General features: G+C 37.2%; 2 protein-coding genes across 3 annotated transcripts; both read left to right on the top strand.

Moving 5' to 3' along the window:
• Positions 1–566: 566 nt before the first annotated feature.
• Positions 567–5,314, top strand: LOC101259134 (cytochrome P450 89A2-like). The gene is made up of 2 exons (XM_004235271.5): positions 567–2,307; positions 4,977–5,314. Exon 1 carries the CDS (start codon positions 749–751, stop codon positions 2,300–2,302), a length of 1,554 nt encoding a protein of 517 aa, XP_004235319.1. The 5' UTR covers positions 567–748; the 3' UTR covers positions 2,303–2,307; positions 4,977–5,314.
• A 933-nt stretch (positions 5,315–6,247) lies between these two features.
• On the top strand, positions 6,248–12,892 carry LOC101248463 (pentatricopeptide repeat-containing protein At5g27270). Of its 2 annotated transcripts, none has more exons than XM_010319977.4 (8): positions 6,248–7,046; positions 7,798–9,202; positions 9,546–9,857; positions 10,560–10,664; positions 10,800–10,887; positions 10,973–11,094; positions 11,572–11,636; positions 11,886–12,892. In XM_010319977.4, exons 1-8 carry the CDS (start codon positions 6,504–6,506, stop codon positions 12,441–12,443), a joined length of 3,198 nt encoding a protein of 1,065 aa, XP_010318279.1. In that variant the 5' UTR covers positions 6,248–6,503; the 3' UTR covers positions 12,444–12,892. The 2 variants fall into 2 exon arrangements, with proteins under 2 accessions (XP_010318279.1, XP_069151593.1); XM_069295492.1 differs by having other exon boundaries at positions 6,335–7,046; positions 7,781–9,202.
• The last annotated feature ends 200 nt before the right edge of the window (positions 12,893–13,092 follow it).

Consider the following 13,092-nt stretch of genomic DNA (forward strand, 5'->3'; position numbering starts at 1 on the left):
TTATACAATTCTCTGCACAAGTCTTTTTTCTCTTTCTCGTTTTATACGCTTCACTTTATATAATTCTCTTCAATTGTATATGTATAGCGAATTATATATTTATATGTTTGTTATGAAGTGCAATTATTCAAACATTGCTATATTATACAAATATGAATTTTATGTTTGCTATATGTGAAAATTGCCCTCTAATTATTGTCTCTGCCCCATTTTAGATGAACACCTTTCATTTTATCCCTGAAAAAACATTCTTAGACCTTTAAAATTTATTTAAACTTTCACGGTCATAAAAATTATAAGTATAAAATAAAATAAAATAAAAATTATTTTATCACAATTTAATAAGTAATCAAATGATATAAGATTGATATTTTTATATTGACAACTAAGGATTATTTTGCGAGATAAGTTATTATCGTGAATAACAAATTATTATGATTTATGAAATTTTAATATAATTTATAAATATTTATTTTTTTTTAATAAATTTAAACAAATTTGACTATCGAAGAGTAAACATGAGACTGATTAATATCATTATGGTATAATATGGAATAAAATAATTCAAATTCCAATTAAATACATATAAAATAATTCTATATTTTAGATTTGATATATTTATACCTTATATGTGGTAAAGTCGTAACAACCTTCCTCACCATATGTGAACTGGGCCGGTGATAATGATAATGAAAATAAGAAGATAAATATATCACTGATGATTACAAAGTAGTGAGTGATTTTAGCAATGGAAATCTGGTTTATCGTTGTTGTTACTCTCTGTGTAGCTTTCTGGTTGAAATCCATTTGTAATATTATTGTCTCTCCAAATTCCAATACCAAGAGAAACCTCCCGCCGGGACCCTACAGTTTTCCGGTGATCGGTAGTTTATTATGGGCCAAACGGACCTTCTCCGACTTGGAACCCATCCTCCGTGACCTTAAAGCTAAGTATGGTCCGCTGATTACCCTAAATATTGGGTCTCGTTCAGCCATATTCGTAGCTAGCCACTCCTTAGCCTACCAAGCTTTAGTCCAGCAAGGTGCTATTTTCTCTAACCGGCCAAAGGCTGGGCCTACCAGTGCAGTCGTCAATAGTAACCAGCGGAACATCAGCTCCGCCCCTTACGGCCCTATATGGCGTCTACTCCGTCGAAATTTGACTTCAGAAATACTCCACCCATCTCGTATCAAGTCATATTCCAAGGCCAGATCTTGGGTGCTGGGTATCCTCATTCAACAGCTCCGTAACGCCCAAGTTGATTCTGTGAAGTTAATTGATCATTTTCAGTATGCAATGTTCTGTCTTCTTGTATTGATGTGTTTTGGGGATAAACTTGAGGAAACTCAAATCCGACAAATTGAAAATATACAGCGCAAGTTGCTCCTGGGTTTCACACGATTCAATATAATAAATATATTTCCTAGAGTTGGAAAAATAATTTTTAGGAATCGCTGGAAGGAACTCATTGAACTACGACAAGAGCAAGAGAGTATCATCATTCCTTTGATTGAAGCTCGAAGCAGGGCCAGAGAACAAAGGACCGAGCACGGTGATGAATTTGTGGTGGCTTATGTGGATACACTGTTGAATTTGGAGTTCCCAGAGGAAAAAAGGAATCTCAATCATGGAGAAATCGTAACGCTCTGTAGTGAATTCCTAAGCGCCGGAACTGATACGACGTCCACTGCCTTACAGTGGATTATGGCCAACTTGGTCAAAAACCCTTCCATTCAGGAAAAACTATACCAAGAAATTGCCACTGTAGTGGGAGAAAAACAGAGCAAGTTGACAGATGAAGAGGTGGTGAAGGAGGAGGATTTGCAGAAAATGCCCTACTTGAAAGCAGTGATATTAGAAGGTCTTAGGCGGCACCCACCTGGTCACTTTGTGCTGCCACACACAGTGACGGAGGAAGTAGAACTGAACGGCTACGTCATCCCAAAGGATGTCACCATCAATTTCATGGTTGCAGAGATGGGTCTAGACCCAAAGGTGTGGGAGGATCCCTTGGAGTTTAGACCAGAGAGGTTCTTAGTGGAAGGATCAGATAACGAAGGGTTTGATATAACAGGGAGTAGAGAGATCAAGATGATGCCATTCGGCGCAGGGAGGAGAATATGTCCTGCCTATGCATTGGCTATGCTTCACTTGGAATTCTTTGTGGCTAATTTGATTTGGCATTTTCAATGGAAGCCTGTGGAAGGAGATGATGTTGATCTCACAGAGATTCTAGAATTCACCGTAGTTATGAAGAACCCATTACGAGCTCGTATCTGCCCCAGAGTTAACTCCGTTTGAATTTGGTAATTGCTTCTTTTTGTTTGCATCATTCTCTGTTGATGGACTTTCCCCCCGCTGGAAGTTAGTGGGAATATGATTATTAATGCCTTGCTGCAATATCAGCTTAGTAGTTTTTATTGGCTAAAACAAGATTCAAGCTACTAAGCTGATATTGCAGTAAGGCAAAAGTTAAACTGGCTGTTCCTTGCTTATATCTTGTCCATTTGGCAGATAGTAGTTCAATTTGTACTTTCCTGAATCTTGTGTAAAGAAGTGATGCCTGTTCACTAGAATTATACTATTCCCTCCATTCCACTTTGTTTTGACTCTGTTCCCTCATTAATCAATTAAAAAAATACATTTCTATATTTAGTCACAAATGTTTAAATGTTAGATTTAGATGTTTTTCGTTCTTAAATTCCTCTATAAGAATGCTAGTTCCTATAGTTCACATATTATGATTACGGCTATTAATACGAGGGAATACACTCCTTTTCGTCGTCCCATTGGGTTCTCGGCAGTCGCATGAAAATTGGGACATTTTAGTCTTTCTATTATATTTTATCCTGACATCTTCTGTACTTTTTGTTCTGGAAGCAAAGGGAAGAGCTATTGTGGGAGATAAATAGTCTTATTCTTTGCGCTGTGACCTATTCTTCTAGCTATGACTGACCTATGCTTTTGTGGGGATTTCAAGTATGGCTCCTCAGCTTTGTATATTATACCAAATACATCATGTTAACATTATCTGTTGAATTAGCCTTGTGTGTTGGCCGTTGGGAGGTAGATATATTCTTCTATTTGCGGTCGTGAGCTATATCCAGGAACGCAACACTTGTTTCTCCATGTACATTCATGATGGCTGTAAAGTTTATCTGATCAACTAATTTTACTTTGCTGCCTTTTTTTTCTTATTTGATCTTTAACATGTGAGGCTATATCAGAAAGTTTCCTAACAGCTTAGCGTGACTTCACAACTTCTACTTTAAATCTGGAATTTCCTTTCTTTTGCTTTATTTTTCTTCGTGCTTTTGGAGTTTTGTTCTTCTGCTATCCATCTTGTCGTTTCTATGCCTGCTTGTGGTAAGTGAATTTGTTGCGCTTCCTCTTTCTCCCTCCTTCAGATTTCTATTGCTGCGTTGATTGTGTGCCCACACGACTTCTCTGTAACAACATAAAATTTATAAAAGGGAAAAGATCAATTTAAAGTAGAGACACCTTTGTGCTAACTTTGTTTGACAAATAAGAGGAATAAGAAGGTCTTGGTCGTCTTTCTGTGTTGTTGACAACTCCACTAAACTGTGGTTTTTTTGTCTTCATATTATATATTTTACACAGCTAGATTTTGTACTTCTCTGGTGGAGGATGCGTAAAATTTTTCACTGAATTTCTTTCCGCTAGGTTTGTGCTGTCGTTTCTTTCCTTTAAAACTGTCTAACATCAAAACTTCAAGGGTATAGATTCAGCTCTCCTGTAGAATCAACCTTGTAATCTGTTCATGAATTCTCTGTTTCTGTTGGGTAACTCTTGTGTTTCTCTCCGGCCATATTTAATAGGCACATGCAACAATACTTGCCTGGTACATTGTAGCTTTTACATTCTTCCTATTGGCATTCAGAACAGCCCACTGGATCTCCTCTTGCCATTTCATTGTAGACTTCCTTTCAATGCTCAATATCACAAAGGGGACATAGTTTACTCTCAATTACCCCCACTGCATGAACCTGTCCTTTGTGTATAGTCTGCCATGTAGGATCAACAGTAGTAGGAAAATTCATTAGGTGCTCCAATGTTATTGCAAGTCATCCTCCACTACGGTACTTTCAGGAAATCCCCTCCCAAATATTTTTTAGACACAATACTATGACTAATCACTAAATGTATATTAGCAGTATTCATAAGGTACAAAGCTCAATTGTTTACAACCTGCAATGGAATGCCAACATTATTTTCTTTTTCTTTGGATTGAATTGTTTCTTACAATATTGAGAATATGATAGACCAATTGTTTGTTTATACTAATTGTAATTTAAAACTTTACCTCCAACAAAGTAAAGTGTAGGTCATTATTTCTGTACGATCATTTATTTACTTTATTCTTACTAATTGGAGTCTGACTCTACTTTTTGGAACTATGAATGGCACTCCATAAGGCACCAACATCTTTTGACCACGCTCTGCTTCAAAAGAGAAATGGATGAGAATGGTATTTGCTCCTCAAGCTAGTTAGAATTTAGAACTTAGTGACTTGTCTTGGATCCCTTCTAGGCTAGTGCACAATAATTTTGATGGTAGTCACAATTTAAGATTGAGCTTAGATGGCTAGTTCAGTAGGAAAGCCTTATCTTTTTGTTGCTCTATTTCTTGCTTGTTCCTATTATGAATGTGTTGCTTCCTATGTGAAAATATTAAAATTTGTGGGTTTCTTCTTCTTTTACTTGGGTTTGATACACTTGAGCCAAGGGTCTTTCTGAAACAACCTCTTCACGAGGTAGTGGTTAGGTCTGCGTATACTCTATATACTCCCCAGAGCCCACTTTGTGAGATTTCACTGGGTATGTTATTCTTGTTGTTGTGGTGTTTCTGGTAGTTGTTATATCTGCTTTATATTCTGTTCTATCCTCCCTTCTTTCCTAGTAGGGAGGGATTCTTTGTTAATTTTGTTTATTGATTATAAATCCATGTGTTACAGGAAACAGCAAAAGTGAATATGATAAGCAATAAGCTGTCGAATGTTCCACTGATGCAATGGTGGGAAATAATCATAGCTGGAATACCGCATTAGAATCATTTGGGCACACTTTTACTCTTGTATTTGTAAAACTTATTTTTGAAAAACTTATTCTTTAGCCGAGGGTCTGTGGGAAACCACATCTATACATCACACAAGGTAGGGGTAAGGTCTACGTACAACTACTTGTGAGATTACAATGAGTATGTTGTTGTTGCCTGATGGAGCAGTGTCCATCTTTCTCAAAAGTTATAACAGTGGCTTGTAACCTATTTTTGTATAGATTGCTATTACAAAAATGCCGTGTTTTTTTTTATAGTTCTACTTGTTATTGTTTTTATGTTTGTGTTGTGCAACTTTGTGGATGTGATGGATCATCTGGGATTAAAGATGTTCTGAAACAGAAGTTCGATAACTCACGAAGAACAGGAAATGAATTTTGCCGTGGAAGAAAGTGAAATTGCTTTCGTGTTGTTATGAATGTTAATGTCCCAACGTTTTCGTTCTCGTCTTCAACACATTATCAATACTTGGGCAGGATGTTTAAATTGCCAGATGACAGCTGTTCTGAATCATATATATATATATATGAGAAAGAAAATGGTACTGCATAGCACTTGAATTGATTAACCCATGGAAGTGTGGGGTAGTTAATAGCAGTTGAGACTTGTTCAAGTTGCATATCCGTGAAAATTTCTATTAAAATTATTGAGTTACCACTCATATAATTTACCGAGTTAAAAGTAATACATATCATTTATTTCATGATTTTTACTTCTATGCTTAAATACTACATTAAGAAATTGTGTTCAAGTTATGAGAAATCACCTTTTGATGAATAGTTTTACCTTAAAAGCATGGATTTGACGTGCTCTTATGGTATCTCGTGCACATTTTGACGACTGATCGAGCGAATAAATCAACTTAAAGTGAATTTGTTGTGCGAAGAATGCGTTATGACTCGTGACCGCCTGCTGCTTGGTGGGAGTGACTCCTCTGTTGTATATAAACGAGAAATTCAACTCCACGAACTCGGGAAAGGTGACTCCTCTATTGTATATAAACGGGAAATCCAACTCTAGAATTCGGAAAAGGTTACACAGAGAGTTGCTTGCGCTTTCTTTATTGAATAAGGATCTTCATTCATCTGCACTACGACAGTAATTGCTACAAGATATGGAAAATCGACACACTCAATAATACAATTAGTACAATGATACTAATACTCTAATACGCAGTCTTCACCCCTCCTAAGTTAACCTCTATTTCTCCTATCTAAAGTTGTATCTTTACTAGCTGGTGAGAGTGAGCGCAGCGCCTCAATCCTCAGCACGTCCAAACAAAATAACTTTGACTATTGCTGACCGATATTTAAAGTGCCCGAGCTTGCTCCTGAAGTTAATTTTGAGCCGCGATTATCAGTGCTATCTTCTTTACACTGAGTAGCCTGTGTGCTCAATTGCCCTCTCAAAATTTCCAAATCAATCAATGGAAGCTCTGCAATCTTCATTCCTCTGCTCAACTCCATTAAAATCTCCATCTCACAAACATACCAAAAAACCCAAACCGAGACCCACCATAGTCTCCTGCTCCGTCACACCAGACCCATGGACACTCAGCGACGGCAACAGCAAGAACCTCAACAAACCAAAACCCAGATCAAAGAACCCCAAGAACCCACTTTCCGACGATAACGCTCGTCGCATTATCAAAGCGAAAGCTCAATATTTAAGCGCGTTGAGGCGAAACCAAGGCTCACAAGCTATGACTCCCAAATGGATTAAGCGGACCCCTGAGCAGATGGTGCAGTACTTGGAAGATGATAGAAATGGGAATTTGTACGGGAAGCATGTGGTTGCGGCTATTAAGAGAGTAAGAAGTCTTTCGGTCAAAGCTGAAGGGTCATATGATATGAGGGAAGTGATGGGTTCTTTTGTTACGAAGCTTACTTTTAGAGAGATGTGTGTTGTGCTCAAAGAACAAAGGGGTTGGCGACAAGTTAGAGATTTTTTCGCTTGGATGAAATTACAGGTAAGTTTGTTAGTGGTGCTTCAACTTTTACATTGAACTTGATAAACCCAGTCGAATTTTACTTGAAAAAATAGTGTGTGTATTGGATTCTGTCTGAATTTCTGATTTTAGATCGAATTTTGAGGGGCTTGTGCATCTTCCGAGTTTCAGGTGCTTATTTTCTTGGGCTTCTTTTACAAGATTGCATTTTTTTTTCTAGATGACAAGTTAACTACATATTTGAGATAAATCCGTATATCCTCTTCTGTTTATATTATAGGATGGAATTTGAATGTTTAAGGTGTTAGTCTATAACATTACTGATAGAGGAGAAAAACCTTCTAAGAAAATATTAATGTAATGATTGAGAAGTTATTTTGATAGAGAAATATTACATCATGTTTAAAATTTTAATAATTTCATATTTCTGAAAGTTGTGGGAGTTGTGTAGATAAGGAATGTTGACAAACATTTCGATACCTTCCAAATTGGAGAGCGTCATATAGATTTGGATGGAGGGAATACCATATTTTAAGGTTTATGCAGATTTTTTTATTTTTTATTTTTTGGCATACTTTTGTCTTTTAGAAGTTCTTCAACATACCTTTTGTTAGATGGCTCTTAATATCTAGATTAACATTGGCTATGATACTGTCATGAGTACGCTGTCATCACATTACCATAGGATCACAAGGTTTTCTTTATAATAATACTTTTCTTTGGAGAATCTGAAATATTAATTTGGTGTAATTTAGATTTATGCTTGGAACAGTTAAGCTACCGGCCAAGTGTCATTGTCTATACAATTATTCTCCGTGCATATGGCCAAGTTGGGAAAATCAAACTAGCTGAGCAGACCTTTCTGGAAATGCTTGAAGCGGGGTGTGAACCTGATGAAGTTGCTTGTGGTACCATGTTGTGCGCTTATGCTCGGTGGGGACGTCACAAAGCTATGATGTCCTTCTTTTCTGCTGTTCAGGAAAGGGGAATCACACCTTCAACTGCCGTCTTTAATTTCATGCTGTCATCTTTACAGAAAAGATCACTTCATAAAAATGTTTTAAGTATATGGAAACAGATGACTGAAAAAGGGGTGGAGCTGAATCATTTTACTTTTACAGTCGTTATCTGCTCACTTGTCAAAGAAGGTCATCCTGAAGTAGCTTTTAAGACTTTAAATCAGATGAAGAGTTTGAAGTTCATTCCGGAGGAGGCAACTTATAGCATTCTCATCAGTCTAATTTCAAAAAGTGGTAACTATGATGATGCTTTCAGGCTTTATGAAGATATGAGATCACAAGGGATAATCCCGAGCAACTTCACATGTGCTTCACTTTTGACAATGTATTACAGAAAGGAGGATTATCCCAAAGCACTTGCTCTCTTTGAGGAGATGGACAGGTATGGTATAAAAATAGATGAAGTCATATATGGCTTGCTTATCAGAATATATGGCAAGCTTGGTCTCTATGAAGATGCTCAGAAGACTTTTGAAGACGTTAAGAAGTTGGGTGTGATTAGTAATGAGAAAACCTATACAACAATGGCTCAAGTCCATCTAAATGCTGGAAACATTGATGAAGCACTGGATATAATGGATGATATGAAGTCAAAAAACATATCATTTTCAAATTTCAGTTATGGTATCTTATTGAGGTGCCATATTATGAAGGAAGACTTGGCTTCTGCCGAAGCTGCGTTTCAGGCTCTCTCTAAGATGCAAATTCCTGAGTGTGATTTTTGCAATGACATGCTCAATTTTTACGTGAGACTCGGTTTAACTGAGAAAGCAAAAGATTTCATTTTCCAGATAAGGAAAATTCAAGTCGAATTTGATGAGGAGCTTCTCAAGGCAGCGATGAAGGTTTTTTGCATTGAAGGAATGGTCAAAGATGCAGTGCAGTTGATACGAGAGTTCAGTTCAAACAAAAAATTTGAAGATTCTGTATTTACACAGACTTTTTCTGTGGCCATCCATGGAAATGATAGATTTACTGCAGCCGGAATTGCTTCCAAGCCCTTGGACCAACCAGGTGCTATGGCTTTTGAGCTGGCCCTTATACTCTATATAGCAGATGGAAATACAACGAAGGCAGAAGAAACACTAAATTTGTTGCTTAAGACTGCAAATGGCCTGTCTGTTGCTAGTCAGCTCATCAGGAAATTCACCAAAGAAGGTAAAAAAATTTGCTCTTGCGTTTAGTAAGTTAGGTGTAAGCAACACTGACTATCTCTTCTCTTTAATATTCTTGATATGCATACAAATGTGACTGGCAAAAGATTGACCTTGACAGATTTCCTGTCCCGATGAATTGTTTTGATTAAAATAGCATAGAACCCAGAACTCATAATTTCGTTAGCTTCATCCCACTATGGTGATATGATATGGTTACTAAAGTGATCAACAATGGCCATCTAGGACTATTGTATCTGAATTTTTCTTTCCGCTCTAGTTCATCCTTTAAGTAGAAATGTTACGAGGCCTGATTTTTTGGTAATATACATCAATTTCTCCTGTAGGTAACATTTCAAAGGCAGAAGACCTTTTTAAGCTGTTAATGAAGCTGGGTACAAAACCAGAGGATGTTGCAATTGCATCCTTGATCAATTTTTATGGGAAGCAGAAGAATTTGAAGGAAGCGCTTAATGTCTTTGCGTCAGTTGCGAACTCCTCCAGGAGTGGAAGTCTTATATACAATTCTATAATTGATTCATATAATAGATGTGACAAACAAGAGGAAGCTTACATGTTTTACAGGGAAGAGATGAAGAAAGGGCATGTTTTAGGTCCAGTTGCTATTAGCATGCTGGTGAATGGTTTAAGTAATTGCGGTAAGAGTATGGAATCTCTGACTTGAATGCTTTCTGTTCAATTTAAGACTGTGTTACCCTGTTTAATTGCGTTTAAACTACTTTATCTATACAATCATCTATTTTGGCATAATCCTAAACTATTAACGCTCTAGTACAATATCTTTAGTATGGGTGAAGGATGGTGAGGGATCACTGACTCCTTTCTCTCCATTTCTTAAGGAGTTATAGAAATTTCTGTGAAAATGAAGCCCTTCTTCAAGGAGCATATATGAGCATGCCTACCTTCTATTCCCCTAAAATTTCCTGGTACTTCAAGTTGGTGTAGCTCTGTGCCAATCAAATAAATTAAACAGATGTTTGGTGTTTGCGTCCCACAATTTTTCATTTGATTTCCTCACTGCCTTCTGTTAATGCAATTGATCTCTTTAATATCTCTTGTTCTTTCTAAATTTTAAAGGTAGATTGAACACCAGAGTCCACACCGATTTCTCTATTTATTTGTCGAAGAACTGCAACATTCTTCCCCAGTATGACAAGTGGGTTGTGTTAGGATTAGATATTTGGAACGCATTAAGAGTTCCATTATCTCATAAATTTTTTTTGATTTACATTTAAAACAGCTGCTGTAGAAGAACCTGAAATTGGAAAGAAGAAATAGATATCTTATTTGCTTGTATTATCTGATTATGTTGCTTGATGTTGTTGAAATGCAATGTGCAGGGAGATATACTGAAGCGGAGGCCATTATTCACAATTCTTTGCGTGCTAATTTGGAGCTTGATACTGTGGCTTATAATACATTTATCAAGGCAATGCTGCAAGCAGGTTAACTTTTATCAAAGAGAACAATTGCCTAAAGCATTTGAACCTTTTTTTTTCTTTCATTTGGAGCATATTGAGATTCAATATTGACCAGAAATTAAAAGTTTTGAGACCTAAAGACATTTTAATGGAGTGCAGGTAGATTGCGGCTTGCATCCAGAGTTTATGAGCACATGCTCTCCTCGGGCGTTCCTCCATCAATTCAAACATACAACACCATGATTAGGTTAGAGCATGCCATTCTTTAAAATGAGAGAAAGAGATTATATTTTGCATTTCTCGTAAGTGTAAGAATTTGGTTGTGGATGCAGTGTATATGGACGGGGAAGAAACCTGGATAAAGCTGTGAAGGCTTTTGATATTGCTCAGAAGATGGGCATTTCTTTGGATGAAAAGGCTTATACCAACTTGATATGTTATTATGGAAAGGCTGGTAATTACCTGCTGCCTAAATTTCTCATCAGGGGTTAGTTAAGGAAATCTGGGTCTTTCTGGTGAAGATCAATTAAATGCTAATTCTCCTAATTTTTATCTGTCTCACAATATCTCGTAAAAATAGGTAGTATTGAAAATTGTCATTTTCATCGTTGTGGTTTAGGTAGCTGCTTGGCCTTATCTTCTGTGTGTTTCTGTATTCCCCAAAAAGAATTGCTAATGTGAATGGACATGCTTCATGTGTGTCTTTTTTACTTTCTTAAATTCAAGACGCTCCTTTTCTGCTCTGTTCAAACTTCAAACGCCTGTCATAATGATTGTATTGTTGCCCATTGTTTTTGGTTGGTGTAGAGCTATCTTTTCCCTGGGCGAGGGTGGAGAGGAAAATGTGTGTCTGTACTTGAATTCTCTTAGCTTCTGTCACAAGTGTTTTATTTGTAGCAATTTTGTGATTTCTTATTTTCGATCGATGCAGGGAAATATGATGAAGCATCTAATCTATTTGTCAGAATGCAGGAAGCAGGGATAAAACCTGGACAGGTATGTATGCGTAATCAGAGCCAGATCCAGTTGAAAAGTCATTTTACTTTTATTTTGCGGCAGTAAATATGTATCTGCAGTACAGCCACATTCTGGCTAGTGAAATGTTGTCATGTGCTTTCAATGCACACCTATGTGTCTTGGTTGTCAGTAATGCACTGTTAATGTTCAATGCCATTTATAGTATAGAAGAATGCTTAGAATTGGATTGCTACATCAAAGTACTTAATAATTTTCAGCACATTGCAGGTGAGCTGCAACGTCATGATGAATGTATATGCGGCTGCTGGACTTCATCAAGAAGCTGAAGTCCTCATGCATAGCATGCGGAGCAGTGGTTGTAAACCTGACTCCCTAACCTATCTTGCACTTATTAGAGCATATACAAGGGTGGTAGAGTGCTCAGAGGCTGAAAAGGCCATTGATTCTATGCAGAAAGAAGGAATTCCCCCTTCTTGTGCTCATTTTAACGCGTTGCTATCAGGTTTTGCAAAAGGGGGATTAATTAGAGAAGTAGAAAGGATTTATAATAATCTCATGAATGCTGACCAACAACCTGACCTAGAGTCTCATAGTCTTATGCTTAGATGTTACATGGACTATGGTCGTGTGGAGGAAGGCATTTCCTTGTTTGAACGAATCTCCAAGTCTGTAAAACCTGACCGGTTTATAATGAGTGCAGCTGTGCATTTGTACAGGTCAGCAGGCTTAGTACTCAAAGCAGACGGAGTGTTGAGGTCTATGAACAGTTTCGGGATTCCTTTCTTGGAGAAACTTGAAGTTGGATCGAAATTGAAAGCTGACTGATTCATCAGCATAGACTTTAGAAAACTGGACCATTTAACGTACTTCTTGGTGGGATGAGACTGAATGCCAAATTACAACTACGTCATATCAAGTATGCAATTGTGCTTAGACTCGCGTGGATGCAGCAGTGCCAAGGTCATACCAGCAAGGCTGGAGCTAAGCTAATACTATGAGAAGGAGTTGATCGGTTGGAATAACATGCAACATTGAGTTTGGCAATGTCTGTCACACTGCTCTAAGGCAGTATCTGATGTGTTGATGATCTTCTTACTGGACAGAGTACTTCTCAAGTCGCGAATATGGTGGATTCTGACGAACCAATTTTGAAAGCCTGAGAAGGATGAGGGAGTGTAAATAGCAGTTAGTTTGTATCAAAAAATGATTTAGGTTTTATGTACAAACGTTGACACCGAGTATAAGTAATTTTGTATATCTAGTTTTTATTTAAATGTCTTGCAAATTCTTCGTTTCTTTATTTATGCGTTTGAACCTAGTGTCTTAAGTGGAACTTCACATTCTTGTATTTCTTTCTTCCCCTAACGATACAGGAAAAAAAATATTTCGTAGTGCTAAGTCGGACTAAGCTTATTCCTTAGATATAGTTATTATTTAGCCATACTTTAATTTAATTGTGGCGGTAACAAACTAT

This window comes from Solanum lycopersicum, chromosome 3, assembly GCF_036512215.1.
Source record: "Solanum lycopersicum chromosome 3, SLM_r2.1".
Classification (NCBI taxonomy): Eukaryota; Viridiplantae; Streptophyta; class Magnoliopsida; order Solanales; family Solanaceae; genus Solanum; species Solanum lycopersicum.

Coding starts and splice junctions, on each gene's coding strand:
- LOC101259134 (XM_004235271.5), top strand. CDS start 749: ATGGAAATCTGGTTTATCGTTGTTGTTACTCTCTGTGTAGCTTTCTGG.
- LOC101248463 (XM_010319977.4), top strand. CDS start 6,504: ATGGAAGCTCTGCAATCTTCATTCCTCTGCTCAACTCCATTAAAATCT. Junction 10,665..10,799: donor CAAGGCAATGCTGCAAGCAG/GTTAACTTTTAT, acceptor AATGGAGTGCAG/GTAGATTGCGGCTTGCATCC. Junction 11,095..11,571: donor ATGTTATTATGGAAAGGCTG/GTAATTACCTGC, acceptor CGATCGATGCAG/GGAAATATGATGAAGCATCT.